This window comes from Oncorhynchus nerka, linkage group LG3 (assembly GCF_034236695.1).
Source record: "Oncorhynchus nerka isolate Pitt River linkage group LG3, Oner_Uvic_2.0, whole genome shotgun sequence".
Lineage (NCBI taxonomy): Eukaryota > Metazoa > Chordata > Actinopteri > Salmoniformes > Salmonidae > Oncorhynchus > Oncorhynchus nerka.
The window spans coordinates 65,742,792-65,759,085 of NC_088398.1; the positions used below are offsets into that span (position 1 = coordinate 65,742,792).

Below are 16,294 nucleotides of genomic sequence, written 5' to 3' on the forward strand. Positions count from 1 at the left end.
TGTTCCCAAACTGCCCTGGGGCATTATGATACACTTTTTTAGACCAGAGGAAAGAGTGCCTCCTACTGGCCTTCCAACATCACTTCCAGCAGCATCTGGTCTCCCATTCAGGAACTGAGCAGGACCAACCCTGCATAGCTTCAGAAGCAAGCCAGCAGTGGTATGCAGGGTGGTATGCTTTCTTGAGTGTTTCAACTCCAAAATGCAGGTGTTTCAGCCTAGTTCAGTGCTGTCTAGGGTGGTGGGGCGAGCCAGCAGAAAATAGGAGCATTGCGCTGTGATTGGCTCAGTGTTCTGTCACTCATGGGGACAGTACGTCTTCTCCAAGTTTAAGTCCTTAGTGAGGGTTGACATCACAAATTTTAGCCCTTTGGGTTCTGCCATATTAGAAGTGCCCATCCAAGAAGGCTCAAGGTCATTGGCCACAGATAAAATTACATCAAATCACGTTATATGTACAGTAGCTTTTTTTGGACTAATCATGTCAACATCTTACTTTCAAAGTCTTAGCTAGCAGTCATCATCATGAATCAAGTCAACAATCTACTGTCAAATCCTTTTTATTCCTTGTCATATGAAGATAAATAATTAAGAGAAATTATAGATAAAATGTATCGGTGCTCATCGGCCATTGGACATAAAAATTGCACAACCAGTTGGAAATCACAAATTCAACAATGATTAGTTTGGAAGGAATCAGTGGCTAACTACAAGTATTGCAAAGCAACCACCAATGTTAGCCTGCTATTCATGGAGTGGCTGTGAGATTTTTATTTTAGTTCCCACCATATGTCCAGAGAATGCCAGACTTGACACAATTTGCCCGCAAAGGACTGCTGCGCAACCTTCACATGGTCTAAAAATGTATTGTATGCTGCTGTGTAAATTATGTAATATGCAAGGGAGATATCTATACTATAGCTAAGAAAGAAATACTTTGTGTATGTTGTGTAATAAGCTGTTAGTAGCCCATGTGCCTCACCCTAATAATTTGGTATATTTTCACCAACGCGCTATTGTAAATACATCATTCATGGTCCTGTGTGTGCATGTTTGCCAACTTATTTTTCTACAGCTTTGACAGTGCTACTGATAGTAGTAGTGGTGCTTGATTTGCACATGCAAATTCAGCACACACAACATTCTATGATAGAATTGTGTTATTTGACGTGTCAAATTAAAAGCTTATTTAGTGTATCTTTTTTGACATGCAAAGACCCAAATGGCGTTCAATGTGCCTCACCCTAATAATTTGGTCTATTTTCACATCTTAATTTCACCTGCTGTTCTAACTTGGTGGTGCACATGTAGCCTATAACCTACTTTAGAGAAATCTCATCTTCAAATATTGTAAGAGCTTTCATTGTCTGTTTACATGCCCCCTTTATTTATCCTATGGTTCTGACTTGTTGTACAGGGAGAACACTGTAAGATTGGCCCATGTTCTGAAATCTGTTGCTGTACATTTCAAAAGTGCTGAACACTGGACTCTGCTGTTGGGACTCTGCTGTTCGGACAGGTTTATGTAGGCCCTAACAGTTTGTGGGCACCGTTTGTCACCGTTATAGTGCAATTAATGCATTGTTTAGTGTTGTGTTCTTTAGTGGCTTTGCTGGCATGCATCCCATCCACTGAGAAAGACTAAGTGGTATAGAGAGGCCTGGGAAAGAGTAGGTGCATGTGTCAAACTGTTAACGAAAATGTGCAAACAGAAAATCTGTAAATTGTCTGTATTTTGTCAAATAAATCACCATTTATTAATTACACTTTGGATGGTGTATCAATACACAGTCACTACAAAGATATAGGCGTCCTTCCTAACTCAGTTGCCGTAGTAGAGGAAGGAAACCGCTCAGGGATTTCATCATTAGACCAATTGTGTTTTTGAAACAGTTACAGAGTTTAGTGGTGTGATAGGAGAAAACTGAGGATGGATCAACAACATTGTAGTTACTCCACAATTCTAACCTAAATGACAGAGTGAAAAGGAGAAAACTTGTACAGAAAAAAATATTCCAAAATATGCATCATGTGCATCCTAAAGTGAAAAGAAATTAACTTTCTGTCCTGAATACAAAGTATTATGTTGTGGGCAAATCCAACACAAAACATCGCTGAGAACCACTCTTCATACTGTATTTCCAAGCATGGTGGTGGCTGCATCATGTTATGGGTATGCTTGTCATCGGCAAGGACTAGGGAGTTTAAATGTTTTTTTAAATAAATGGAATAGAGCTAAGCACAGGCAGTGTCCTAGAGAAAAACCTGGTTCAGTCCGATTTCCAGATACTGGGAGACAAATTCCCATTACAGCAGAACAATAACCTAAAACACAAGACCAAATATACATTAGAGTTACTTACCAAGACGACATTACATGTTTGGGAGTGGCATAGTTACAGTTTTTAGTTAAATTGAGACTTACCCAGAAAGACACTGCTAAAGGTGATTATAGCATGTATTGACTTATGGGTGTGAATCCTGTCGTGGAAAATTGCAAGATTATGTTTTAATGCTTGTAGGATTGTTATAATGCTTCTATTACATTATAAAAGTTGTTACATTCGACAGAATAGAGTATTGTGTGTGTGTTCCACTGAGGATGGGCCTCTATGAGATTGCACTGACAGAGGAGATTTACGATGTCTTTGGGTAATAAAACCTAAAGAGCATTCCAGATAGTAACGGTAATGTTTTTGTGCTATACCCTACCAGGGTGAGACGGGTTCCAGTTTGGAGTAGGAGGGGGCCAGACACTGGTCTTTACTATGAGAACTGTTGACACAGCAGTAACTGTCTGCTATGTTTTATAGATATCTTTCATACAAATCTTAACCTTTGTGAACTGTTCCTAAGATCTGTGGTTTGTCATGTAAGTTGAGAGGGGTGTATCTTGGCTATAAAAGATCTTTGTACTTTTCTGGTGGTACTTTTCAATGGTTCATTAGAGATAGCGCATCATTGAAAGTCAAAAAGAGCTATTGCAAAGCTTAATTATAAAAAAATATGTAGTTTAAGTATAACTCTGACTGGTGTGTAGTTTGTAACTCTCCTCATTTGGTAAAGCAGAAAAATGCCACCACAATCCTTATGTAAATGAGATATTTCTGTATTTAATTTTCAATAAATATGCAAACATTTCAAGAAATATGTTTTCACTTTGTCATTATGGGTTATTATGTGTAGATGAGTGAGATTTTTATTTATTTAATCCATTTGAAATTCAGGCTGTAACACAACAAAATATGGAATAAGTCAAGGGGTATGAATACTTCTGAAAGCACCGTACATACATACATACAGGAGAGTTGTTATTCCCACTGAAGCAACAAAGACCCTTCACCATGACAAGGTGGAGTCCACGAGAGGGGAACAAAACTCTGAAACAAGGACCACCACTGGGTGAAGCTGTGGTGGAGTCGAGGTTTCCAATGTCCTAGAAGATATTGTTCATTAGATGGTTGGAGAATGTGCTAATTCTGTTTTATTTTTATATATTTTTCTCCACAATTTCGAGGTATCCAATTGGTAGTTACAGTCTTATCTCATCGCTGCAACTCCCGTACGGACTCAGGAGAGGCAAAGGCCAAGAGCCATGCGTCGTCTGAAACACAATAAAACCAAGCCACACTGCTTCTTGACACAATGCCTGCTTTACCCGGAAGCCAGCCACACCAATGTGTCAGAGGAAACACTGTACACCTGGCGACCGTGTCAGCGTGCATGCTCCCAGCCCGCCACAGGAGTCATTCTAGCGTGATGGGAGAAGGACATCCCTGCCAGCCAAACCCTCCCCTAACCCGGCCAATTGTGCGCCACCCCATGGGTCTCCCGGTCGCGACAGAGCCTGTACTCGAACCAGGATCTCTAGTGCCTTAGACCACTGCGCCACCCGGGATAATGTGCCTATTCTTTGCAGATGGTTAGAACATTGGAGAATGAGATTTTTCTGGCATTCACTTAAAACCTGTCCGGCGATTTCTTCGAGCTAACACAATAAATATACTTAATGAACAGACAGACAATCTATCAAACATGAAAAACATTTGGAATAATACAAATTAAAAATAAAATGTTTCCAAAAAACAAATAAGGTATATTGTTCCATACATCATGATACTTCTTCCTCTTCCTCAGGCTCCTTCCTGGTTTGGACAGTTGCAGTCAATGAGTCATCTTCACCTTCCTCAACCTTGTCATGTCTCCTCGTCTTGGAAGATACTGATATAGTCTGGAATCAAACAGACATTATTACAGTATGATTCCAGAGACACCAGTGGCTAATGAGAAACCTAATTCGTAAGTTTAGTCACAAAACAATGGAGGACAGTGAAATACATATGTAGCAACTTAATTTGATCACCCAGTTGAGGGAACTGGAGAACTTCCCTGCAATGTAGGACATTTAACACTTGTAGTGTATTTGAGGTTTAACCTATTTAATCCCATTAGTCACAATAGTGACCGTAAAAAAACGTTTTCAGTTATAAGGTTTGAGAACAAGAGATTAAAAAGTATGTTAACATAATGATAGGACAAAGATTGTTGGTACACACCCTCTTTAAGGTGTTGAGTATTGATATATGCATTTGCAACTGCTCTGTACTTTGTTCAGTGTGGTCATAGAATGAGTAAACATGTTGACGGCAACAATAGTGACCGGCGGGATAACACACTGCATCTAGGTATACACATAGTTATACACATACATAGTTCTTGTTCTACCGAACTTTCTACTCTGTTCTTGCTTTTAGTTTCACTTCGAGTCAAGTTCTGGACATGTTGGATCTAGGTGACTGCCCAGACAAGGCATGCAACACTGCAGTTTTCCCTCAAAATGAGAAAGATGCTGTCCTCAGTGATTGTGATAGCGATGGGTCAGATACGGACTATGAGGGGGAAACAGGCCATTTGCCAGCCAGGCTGTTGAATGCATATGCTGAACCTATGCAAACAGATCATGACAGGGACAACGTTATCATTGATGATGACCAAACCCTCACCATCCCCCCTCTCCAACCCACCACCCGCCTCCACTGTTGATAATGAAGAGCCAAGGGCAAAGCTGCAGGTGGTCAAAAATAAAGACGGAGTGTTCAAACGATCAAAGAGGCCAGCCACCTCTGTGATTGCAAAACACATAGTATACAGTCCAAATGCTGCAGAATGTGTAAATCAAAGCTGCCCCAACCCAATGGATGTTTTCCTTCTAATGTATCCACCCACCTTAAGAGAGATCACCATTGAAATGTCCAACATCTACTCCACCCAGACCAAGAACAAGCAACTGTATGATAGTAGGTCTGACTGATTGTAGTTCAAAGTAGTGATGCACAAACTAATCGTGCACTATGGTTCTGAAGCCTACCTCTATATGTTCAGTGTAGGCCTCTACTTGAATGCATATTCTACAGGCTACCTCTATCTAAAATGTTACCTTTCTGTTCAATGTGAATGAATCACACGACTGCTATTCAGTTGTTAGTGAATGTTGCACTAAAATGTCACAATGACAATGCTACAATGAATATTAGAATAAGGTCAAATGTTACAATATTAATGTTTCAATGCATGTTGCAATAAAGTAACAATGTATGTTACAATAAAGTTATTATTATTATCCAACCAGTTACAATTTTGACCGAACATAAAACACACGTTTTCACCTACTTTTCCATTAAAATGTAAAAAAAATATATGATTTGATTTCTAATGATACATGATTTGGATATTTTCATGTTCAGGATTAAATGGGTTAAAAAGGCTTCTAAAGTTTGCAGTTTCCACAGAAATGTCAGATTAGATTTTCCTCATGAAAAATGTGTCAACCCTTACAAAAAGGTCTATAATAATTGTCATAATAATTCACATTTCCTGTTGCTGCACGATATTTTTCCTGCTGTAGCAAACTGACTCAAATTAAGATCCTACATCTGTAACTACTCACAGCATATCTGTTCTGGTGCCTTGGCCACAAATGAACTCCTGGAAAATATAGTCCAGGAAAAGAAAATATATTAACTTGATCAAAATCAATATATGATCATCTAATGCAAATGCATTCTTTTCACAATGCAAAATCAGTTCATGATATTACAGTAGTTGATATTACCAAGGAAACTGTCCGTATTTGCACCGGTACCATATGAGTGCAGCCGCAGCAACAATCAGACAGAGAATGACAACGAGTAGAACCCAACAGGCAGCAGAGGTCTCTGTGAGGAGAGAGGAGATACAATTAATATAAGGAACAGTCTGTATTTATAATTACATGTAATCATGTTGCCCAAGCAACCATCATGGCTCCAATGCAAAAACTTTCCTGCAGAAAACAAAGAGATAATACCAGGTTATAAGACACGTACATATACAGTAAGAGATATGTGTATTATGACCATCTTAGTAATGGTTATACAGTACCTTCCCGTAGAAAGGGTAATGAGGCCATACATATGATATTAACACATGCAGTGAAAGATAAGTGAACATCTGGCTCAACTTTGTTATCCATGATACATCACATGTGTATGCCAGGAATGCCAATATTGTTGCAGACAAATTTCCCTACGGGACAATAAAGTATTCAAACAATCAATCAATCAATCATATAACAATTATAAGCATCTTATAAACCAGCATGAGCAACGAACGAGTTAAGCGACCAGCATGAATAGTGTGTGTGTGTGTGTGTCTCACTCTCTGGTGCTTCTCACCAGAGGATGTGTGTACATAGAGGGAGCCAGTTGCTCGTCCATAGGGGTTGGAGGCCTGACAGACATAGAGACCATTCAGCTCAGAGTTGAGACTGAAGAGGTGCAGTATGTCTCCCTCTGCTCTCACTGAAGACCCAGGCCATGGCTGGACCACCCTGGGGGCGAGAGAAGGGCTTTGTGTGAGTTTGTGTGTGAGATAGGCAAAGGCATCATTTGACTACCAGCATTTTGGTAGTCAATTAAGTTAAATGTAAATGTTAGGTACACTTGTTTAAATATATGAAACAGATTAGCTTGAAGCTTCAGTATGTTCATATATTTAAACAAGTGTACCTAACATTTACATTGAACTTAATTTAACTAGTTTACATAGGAGTGAGTACCTGCTCCAGGTGTAGTTGGGGTGTGGGTTGCTGTCTGCTACACAAAGGAAGACTGTGGCTTTAGAGGCCTCACTAAGGGTAATGTTCACTGACTGAGGTGGATCTGAGAGAGAGAGAAATGGTTACAGTTACTGCAGATATAGAATGCAAATAGACCTACACACTCATACCAAGACAGACCCATAACAATGACACTACAGACTCTGAGCAGTGGGCAGGGAAGAAACTTTAATGCACAGATGAGGAAACACTAAATCAAAGAAAAATCAAATCAAATTTATTTATATAGCCCTTCTTACATCAGCTGATATCTCAAAGTGCTGTACAGAAACCCAGCCTAAAACCCCAAACAGCAAGCAATGCAGGTGTAGAAGCACTGTGGCTAGGAAAAACTCCCTAGAAAGGCCAAAACCTAGGAAGAAACCTAGAGAGGAACCAGGCTATGAGGGGTGGCCAGTCCTCTTCTGGCTCTGCCGGGTGGAGATTTATAACAGAACATGGCCAAGATGTTCAAACGTTCATAAATGACCAGCATGGTCAAATAATAATAATCACAGTAGTTGTTGGCTTTTCATAGCCGATCATTAAGAGTATCTCTACCACTCCTGCTGTCTCTAGAGAGTTGAAAACAGCAGATCTGGGACAGGTAGCACGTCCGGGGGAACATGTCAGGATTCCATAGCCACAGGCAGAACAGTTGAAACTGGAGCAGCAGCACGGTCAGGTGGGTACAGCAAGGAGTCAGTCATCATGACAGGTAGTCCTGAGGCATGGTACTAGGGCTGGTCCTAGGGCTCAGGTCCTCCGAGAGAAAGAGAGAATTAGAGAGAGCATACTTAAATTCACACAGGACACCGGATAAGACAGGAGAAGTACTCCAGATATAACAGACTGACCCTAGCCCCCCGACACATAAACTACCGCAGCATAAATACTGGAGGCTGAGACAGGAGGGCTCAGGAAACTCTGTGGCCCCATCCGATGACACCCCTGGACAGGGCCAAACAGGAAGGATATAACCCCACCCACTTTGCCAAAGCACAGCCCCCACACCACTAGAGGGATATCTTTAACCACCAACTTACCATCCTGAGACAAGGCCGAGTATAGCCCACAAAGATCTCCGCCACGTCACCACCCAATGGGGGGCGCCAACCCAGACAGGAAGATCACATCAGTAACTCAACCTACTCAAGTGACGCACCCCTCCTAGGGACGGCATGAAAGAGCACCAGTAAGCCAGTGACTCAGACCCTGTAATAGGGTTAGAGGCAGAGAATCTCAGTGGAAAGAGGGGAACCGGACAGGCAGAGACAGTGGTTCGTTGCTCCAGAGCCTTTCCGTTCACCTTCACACTCCTGGGCCAAACTACACTCAATCATATGACCCACTGATGAGATGAGTCGTCAATAAAGACTTAACCTCTCTGGGATATGTGGGACGGTAGCGTCCCACTTGGCCAAAAGCCAGAGAAAGTGCAAAATTCAAATAAATTACTATAAAAATCAAACATTCATGAAATCACACATGTAACATACCATTTTAAAGCTACACGTGTTGTGAATCCAGACAACATGTCAGATTTCAAAAAGACTTTTCAGCGAAAGCAAACGATACTATTATCTGAGCATAGCACCTCCCTAAACAAAAGAGAGAAAACATATTTCAACCCTGCAAGTACGACACAAAACGCAGAAATAAAAATATAAATCATGCCTTACCTTTGACAAGCTTCTTCTGTTGGCACTCCAATATGTCCCATAAACATCACAAATGGTCATTTTGTTCGATTAATTCCGTCCATATATCCAAAATGTCCATTTATTTGGCGCGTTTCATCTAGAAAAACCCTGTTTCCAACTTGTGCAACGTGACTACAAAATATCTCAAAAGTGTTTGCCAAAACATTTCAAACTGCTTTTGTAATACAACTTTAGTTATTTTTTAAAGTAAATAATCGATTAAATTGAATGTGGGATGATCTGTGTTCAATACAGGAAGAAAACAAACTGAAGCATGCTTTCTGGTCACGCGCCTCTATCTAACAGTACACATGAAGTGACCCATGTTCAAGATGGTACTTCTTCATTACACAAAGGAATAACCTCAACTAATTTCTAAAGACTGGTGACATCCAGTGGAAATGGTAGGAACTGCAAGCAAGTCCCTTAGAAATCTGGAATCCCAATGAAAACACATTGAAAAGAGAGTGACCTCAAAAATAATCTGAATGGTTTGTCCTCAGGGTTTCGCCTGCTACATAAGTTCTGTTATACTCACAGACATGATTTGAACCGTTTTAGAAGCTTCAGAGTGTATTCTATCCAAATCTACTAATACTATGCATATCTTACCTTCTGGGGATGAGTAGCAGGCAGTTGAATTTGGGCATGCTTTTCACCCAAAATTCCAAATGCTGCCCCCTATCCTAGAGGTTGAGTCCGAGTCTGCGTCTCTCACATGGGTAGGCAGACCATTCCATAAAAATGGAGCTCTATTGGAGAAAGCCCTGCCTCCAGCTGTTTGCTTAGAAATTATAGGGACAATTAGGAGGCCTGCGTCTTGTGAGCGTAGCATACGTGTAGGTATGTACGGCAAGACCAAATCGGAAAGATAGGTAGGAGCAAGCCCATGTAATGCTTTGTAGGTTAGCAGTAAAACCTTGAAATCAGCCCTTGCCTTAACAGGAAGCCAGTGTAGGGAGGCTAGCACTGGAGTAATTTGATAATTTTTTGGGGTTCTAGTCAGGATTCTAGCAGCCGTATTTAGCACTAACTGAAGATTATTTAGTGCTTTATCTGGGTAGCCGGAAAGTGGAGCATTGCAATAGTCTAACCTAGAAGTAAAAGCATGGATTCATTTTTCTGCATCATTTTTGGACAGACAGTTATAGATTTTTGCAATGTTACGTAGATGAAAAAAAGCTGTCCTTGAAACAGTCTTGATATGTTTGTCAAAAGAGAGATCAGGGTCCGGAGTAACGCCGAGATCTTTCACAGTTTTATTTGAGACTACTGTACAACCATCAAGATTAATTGTCAGATTCAACAGAAGATCTCTGTTTCTTGGGACCAAGAACAGGCATCTCTGTTTTGTCCGAGTTTAAAAGTAGAAAGTTTGCAGCCATCCACTTCCTTATGTCTGAAACACAGGTTCCTAGCGAGGGCAATTTTGGGGCTTCAACATGTTTCATTGAAATGTACAGCTGTGTGTCATCCGCATAGCAGTGAACGTTAACATTTTGTTTTCAAATGACATCCCCAAGAGGTAAAATATATAGTGAAAACTATAGTGGTCCTAAGGGGAACCTTGAGGAACACCGAAATGTACAGTTGATTTGTCAGAGGACAAACCATTCACAGAGACAAACTGATATCTTTCCAGACAGATAAGATCTAAACCAATTTGGGTTTCCAATCTCTCCAAACGAATGTGGTGATCGATGGTATCAAAAGCAGCACTAAGGTCGAGGAGCACCAGGACAGATGCAGTGCCTCGGTCTGACGCCAGGTTAATCCCCGTACAGGGATCAACATCAGGGGAAATTTCAGAGTGACAACTAAAAATACAACGTCGTAACATTAAACATTCTTGAAAACGCAAGTGTCTTACATCCTTCAAAAGATTAGGATCTTGGTAATCAAACTACGTTTTCCAATTTAAAAGAGCTATTACAGAGAACAAATACCATGCTTTTGTTTGAGAAGAGCAATCATTAACAAAAATATTTTCTGCCATGACAGTTTTTACACATTCACAGCTGAATGTAAAATTATGACTTTCATTCTGATATCTTATTTCTCTTCCTGAGGGTCCCAGTGATCAAATGAAATGCCGTTTTCTTTGATAAAATCCTTTTTTATAGCCTAAATTGAAACATTTTATAACCCGTTTGTGCCGTGAATTCCATCTCTATCAATTTTACGGCGCATTCGACGTAATTACACACGGTAAACAATCGTTTATCTAGTCATGGTTTCAGTGCATTCCTCTGGATGTTTGCAACACAGCCAAACGGCATTGTTTTTTTTGCGGGGAGTATTGACCGAAGTGAACTGATTTGAAGAAAACCTTGCGCACCAATAATATTAGCGAAGCTTCATTGATTGACTATTTCTGCCCAATGACCACTGATCTGCTTGAAATCTAGCTGGGTAGATAGCCAATGAGCTGAGGTAAACGCCAGTATGTAATGGTTTTGGGTTGGACCACCATTCCTTGTTTGTAAATGCACGCGTAACAAACTCCACTCTCACCTTGACTATCAGAGGAGTTGCTGTGACGCTTGTTACGCGCAGCAGTATTTTGGAAAGTTGTATTTTCAACGATTTCATTGAAGACATCATGGCGAATAAATCAGGAAAAGCGAAGTCAAAGTCCAAAGTGAAAGTGAAAAAGTGAAAGTGAGACAGATTTTTTTTGTTTGAGGAATCTTTGAGTGTTATGATTCAAACAGGAACTGAGGAGCTGTTTCTGCAAGGACAGGACGTACTTCTGGACGGGTAAGTGCTAATGCCGTTTTATGAAATATATATATATATACATACACACACAGTGGGGCAAAAAAGTATTTAGTCAGCCACCAATTGTGCAAGTTCTCCCACTTAAAAAGATGAGAGAGGCCTGTAATTTTCATCATAGGTACACTTCAACTATGACAGACAAAATGAGAAAAAAAATCCAGAAAATCACATTGTAGGATTTTTTACGAGTTTATTTGCAAATTATGGTGGAAAATAAGTATTTGGTCAATAACAAAAGTTTCTCAATACTTTGTTATATACCCTTTGTTGGCAATGACAGAGGTCAAACATTTTCTGTAAGTCTTCACAAGGTTTTCACACACTGTTGCTGGTAATTGGGCCCATTCCTCCATGCAGATCTCACATTTAGTGAGTTTGGTACACATCCGGTGGATAGAGAGCCGTTTATTATGTTCAACATAGGAGGGCCAAGCACAGGAAGCAGCTCTTTCAGTAGTTTAGTTGGAATAGGGTCCAGTATGCAGCTTGAAGGTTTAGAGCCCATGATTATTTTCATCATTGTGTCAAGAGATAGAGTACTAAAACACTTGAGTGTCTCTCTTGATCCTAGATCCTGGCAGAGTTGTGCAGACTCAGGACAACTGAGCTTTGGAGGAATACGCAGATTTAAAGAGTCGTCCGTAATTTGCTTTCTAATGATCATGATCTTTTCCTCAAAGAAGTTAATGAATTTATTCCTGCTGAAGTGAAAGCAATCCTCTCTTGGGGAATGCTGCGTTTTAGTTAGCTTTGCGACAGTATCAAAAATACATTTTGGATTGTTCTTATTTTCCTCAATTAATTTGGAAAAATAGGATGATCGAGCAGCAGTGAGGGCTCTTCGGTACTGCACGGTACTGTCTTTCTAAACTAGTCGGAAGACTTCCAGTTTGGTGTGGTGCCATTTCCGTTCCAATTTTATGGAAGCTTGCTTGTATACTAGGGAGCTAGTTGCTTATGACAAATGTTTTTAGTTTTTAGGGGTGCAACTGCATCTAGGGTATTGCACAAGGTTAAATTGAATTCTTCAGTTAGGTGGTTAACTGATTTTTGTCCTCTGACGTCCTTGGGTAGGGAGAGGGAGTCTGGAAGGGCATCAAGGAATCTTTAGGTTGTCTGAGAATTTATAGCACGACTTTTGATGTTCCTTGGTTGGGGTCTGAGCAGATTATTTGTTGAGATTGCAAACGTAAATGGTGGTTCGATAGTCCAGGATTATGAGGAAAAAAATTAAGATCCACAACCTTCATTCCATGGGACAAAACTAGGTCCAGAGTATGACTGTGACCGTGAGTAAGTCCAGAGACATGTTGGACAAAACCCACTGAGTCGATGATGGCTCGGAAAGCCTTTTGGAGTGGGTCTGTGGACTTTTCCATGTGAATATTAAAATCACCAAAATGTAGAATATTATCTGCTATGACTACAAGGTCCGATAGGAATTCAGGAAACTCTGTGAGGAACGCTGTATATGGCCCAGGAGGCCTGTAAACAGTAGCTATAAAAAGTGATTGAGTAGGCTGCATAGATTTCATGACTAGAAGTTCAAAAGACGAAAACGTCTATACACGGGGCATATGGTCACTGGTGTAACCAGGAGGAGAGGCCTATTTAACACAGTAAATTAATCAGGCTTAAGCCATGTTTCAGTCAGGCCAATCACATCAAGATTATGATCAGTGATTAGTTCATTGACTATAACTGCCTTTGAAGTTAAGTACGGTATCCCTATTTTGAGATGTGAGGTATCACGATCTCTTTCAATAATGGCAGTAATGGAGGTCTTTATGCTAGTGAGATTGCTAAGGCGAACACCGCCATGTTTAGTTTTGCCCAACCTAGGTCGAGGCACAGACACCGCCTCAATGGGGATAGCGGAGCTGACTACACTGACTGTGCTAGTGGCAGACTCCACTAAGCTGGCAGGCTGGCTAACAGCCTGCTGCCTTGCCTACACCCTATTTCATTGTGGAGCTAGAGGAGTTAGAGCCCTGTTTATGTTGGTAGATAAGATGAGAACACCACTCCAGCTAGGATGGAGTCTGTCACTCCTCAGCAGGCCAGACTTGGTCCTGTTTGTAGGTGAGTCCCAGAAAGAGGGCCAATTATCTACAAATTCTATCTTTTGGGAGGGGCAGAAAACTGTTTTCAACCAGCGATTGAGTTGTGAGACTCTGCTGAAGAGCTCATCACTCCCCCTAACTGGGAGGGGGCAAGAGACAATTACTCGATGCCGACACATCTTTCCAGCTGATTTACACGCTGAAGCTATGTTGCACTTGGTGACCTCTGTTTCATCCTAACATCGTTGGTGCCGACGTGGATAACAATATCTCTATACTCTCTACACTCGCCAGTTTTAGCTTTAGCCAGCACCATCTTCAGATTAGCCTTAACGTCGGTAGCCCTGCCCCCTGGTAAACAGTGTATGATGGCTGGATGATTCGTTTTAAGTCTAATAACGCTTGTAATGGAGTCGCCAACGACTAGGGTTTTCAATTTGTCAGAGCTAATGGTGGGAATCTTCGGCCTCCCCTAACGGGAGGAGTAGAAGCCAGAGGAGGCTCGGCCTCTGACTCGCTGCTTAATGAGGAAAACCGGTTGAAAGATTCTGTCGGCTGAATGAGCGACACCGGTTGAGCATTCCTACAGCATTTTCCTCCAGAAACCGTGAGAAAGTTGTCCGGCTGCAGGGACCATGCGAGGGGATTTATACTAACGTTACTATCTGTACTTACTGGTGGCACAGACGCTGTTTCATCCTTTCCTACACTTAAATTACCCTTGCATAACAATTGTGTCTGAAGCAGGGCTTGCAGCACAGCTATCCACGCCATAAGGTGATTGTTCTCCTGTATATTATACAGTACAGCGACTGCAATTAGAAGGCATCATGTTAATGTTACTACTTAGCTTCAGCTGTTGGAGGTCCTGACGAACCATATCCAGATAAAGCGTCCGGAGTGAAAAAGTTTGAGTGAAAAAAATTTGATTGAGGGAAAAACCGAAAATATAAACGGTATTTAAAAAGTAAAAAACGTAAAGTTGTCAGATAGGTAGCAAAGTAAGGTTGAGAACACCCCTCTCTAAGAATTGTTTGTTTGTGAACCTGGTCTTCCTTCAGTTCAGTTTGATAGATTAGTTACAGTAGAGCAGCAGTACAATGAAAGCGTGTAAAGGTCCATACCACTTGTGTGCCTCAGTGGATGTTTATAGTGTAGGATAGTGCTAGTAGAATATACTGACAGTGGATGTCTATGGTCTAGGCCAGTGGTAGTAGAATATACTGACAGTGGATGTCTATGGTCTAGGCCAGTAGTAGTAGAATATACTGACAGTGGATGTCTATGGTCTAGGCCAGTGCTAGTAGAATATACTGACAGTGGATGTCTATGGTCTAGGCCAGTGCTAGTAGAATATACTGACAGTGGATGTCTATGGTCTAGGCCAGTGGTAGTAGAATATACTGACAGTGGATGTCTATGGTCTAGGCCAGTGCTAGTAGAATATACTGACAGTGGATGTCTATGGTCTAGGCCAGTGGTAGTAGAATATACTGACAGTGGATGTCTATGGTCTAGGCCAGTGCTAGTAGAATATACTGACAGTGGATGTCTATGGTCTAGGACAGTGGTAGTAGAATATACTGACAGTGGATGTATATGGTCTAGGCCAGTGCTAGTAGAATATACTGACAGTGGATGTCTATGGTCTAGGCCAGTGGTAGTAGAATACACTTACAGTGGATGTCTATGGTCTAGGACAGTGCTAGTAGAATATACTGACAGTGGATGTCTATGGTCTAGGCCAGTGGTAGTAGAATACACTTACAGTGGATGTCTATGGTCTAGGCCAGTGGTAGTAGAATATACTGACAGTGGATGTCTATGGTCTAGGCCAGTGCTAGTAGAATATACTGACAGTGGATGTCTATGGTCTAGGCCAGTGGTAGTAGAATATACTGACAGTGGATGTCTATGGTCTAGGCCAGTGCTAGTAGAATATACTGACAGTGGATGTCTATGGTCTAGGCCAGTGCTAGTAGAATATACTGACAGTGGATGTCTATGGTCTAGGCCAGTGCTAGTAGAATATACTGACAGTGGATGTCTATAGTCTAGGCCAGTGGTAGTAGAATATACTGACAGTGGATGTCTATAGTGTAGGCCAGTGCTAGTAGAATATACTGACAGTGGATGTCTATGGTCTAGGTCAGTGGTAGTAGAATATACTGACAGTGGATGTCTATGGTCTAGGCCAGTGGTAGTAGAATATACTGACAGTGGATGTCTATAGTGTAGGATAGTGGTAGTAGAATATATTTACAGTGGATGTCTATGGTCTAGGCCAGTGGTAGTAGAATATACTGACAGTGGATGTTTATAGTGTAGGACAGTGGTAGTAGAATACACTTACAGTGGATGTTTATGGTCTAGGACAGTGGTAGTAGAATACACTTACAGTGGATGTCTATAGTCTAGGACAGTGGTAGTAGAATACACTTACAGTGGATGTTTATAGTGTAGGACAGTGGTAGTAGAATACACTTACAGTGGATGTTTATAGTGTAGGATAGTGGTAGTAGAATACACTTACAGTGGATGTTTATAGTGTAGGACAGTGGTAGTAGAATATACTGACAGTGGATGTCTATGGTCTAGGCCAGTGGTATTAG

The 16,294-nt window shown here is 41.1% G+C and overlaps 1 protein-coding gene across 4 annotated transcripts in view; it reads right to left on the reverse strand.

Annotated features, from left to right (window-relative positions):
• Nucleotides 1-1,733: 1,733 nt before the first annotated feature.
• LOC115122830 (nectin-3-like) overlaps nt 1,734-16,294 on the reverse strand; it is a 63,693-nt gene continuing 49,132 nt past the window's right edge. Inside the window, exons 5-10 of one of the 4 annotated variants that reach the window (XR_010462346.1) lie at nt 7,097-7,199; nt 6,714-6,868; nt 6,113-6,215; nt 5,948-5,985; nt 2,426-4,231; nt 1,734-2,325 (exon numbers count right to left, since the gene is read on the reverse strand). Coding sequence is in view for 3 of the 4 variants with exons in the window: in XM_065014797.1 (XP_064870869.1) it covers nt 4,197-4,231; nt 5,948-5,985; nt 6,113-6,215; nt 6,714-6,868; nt 7,097-7,199 (434 nt within the window). In the remaining variant the exon portion in view is untranslated. The other 3 variants (XM_065014797.1, XM_065014806.1, XM_065014813.1) reach the window with 3 other exon arrangements.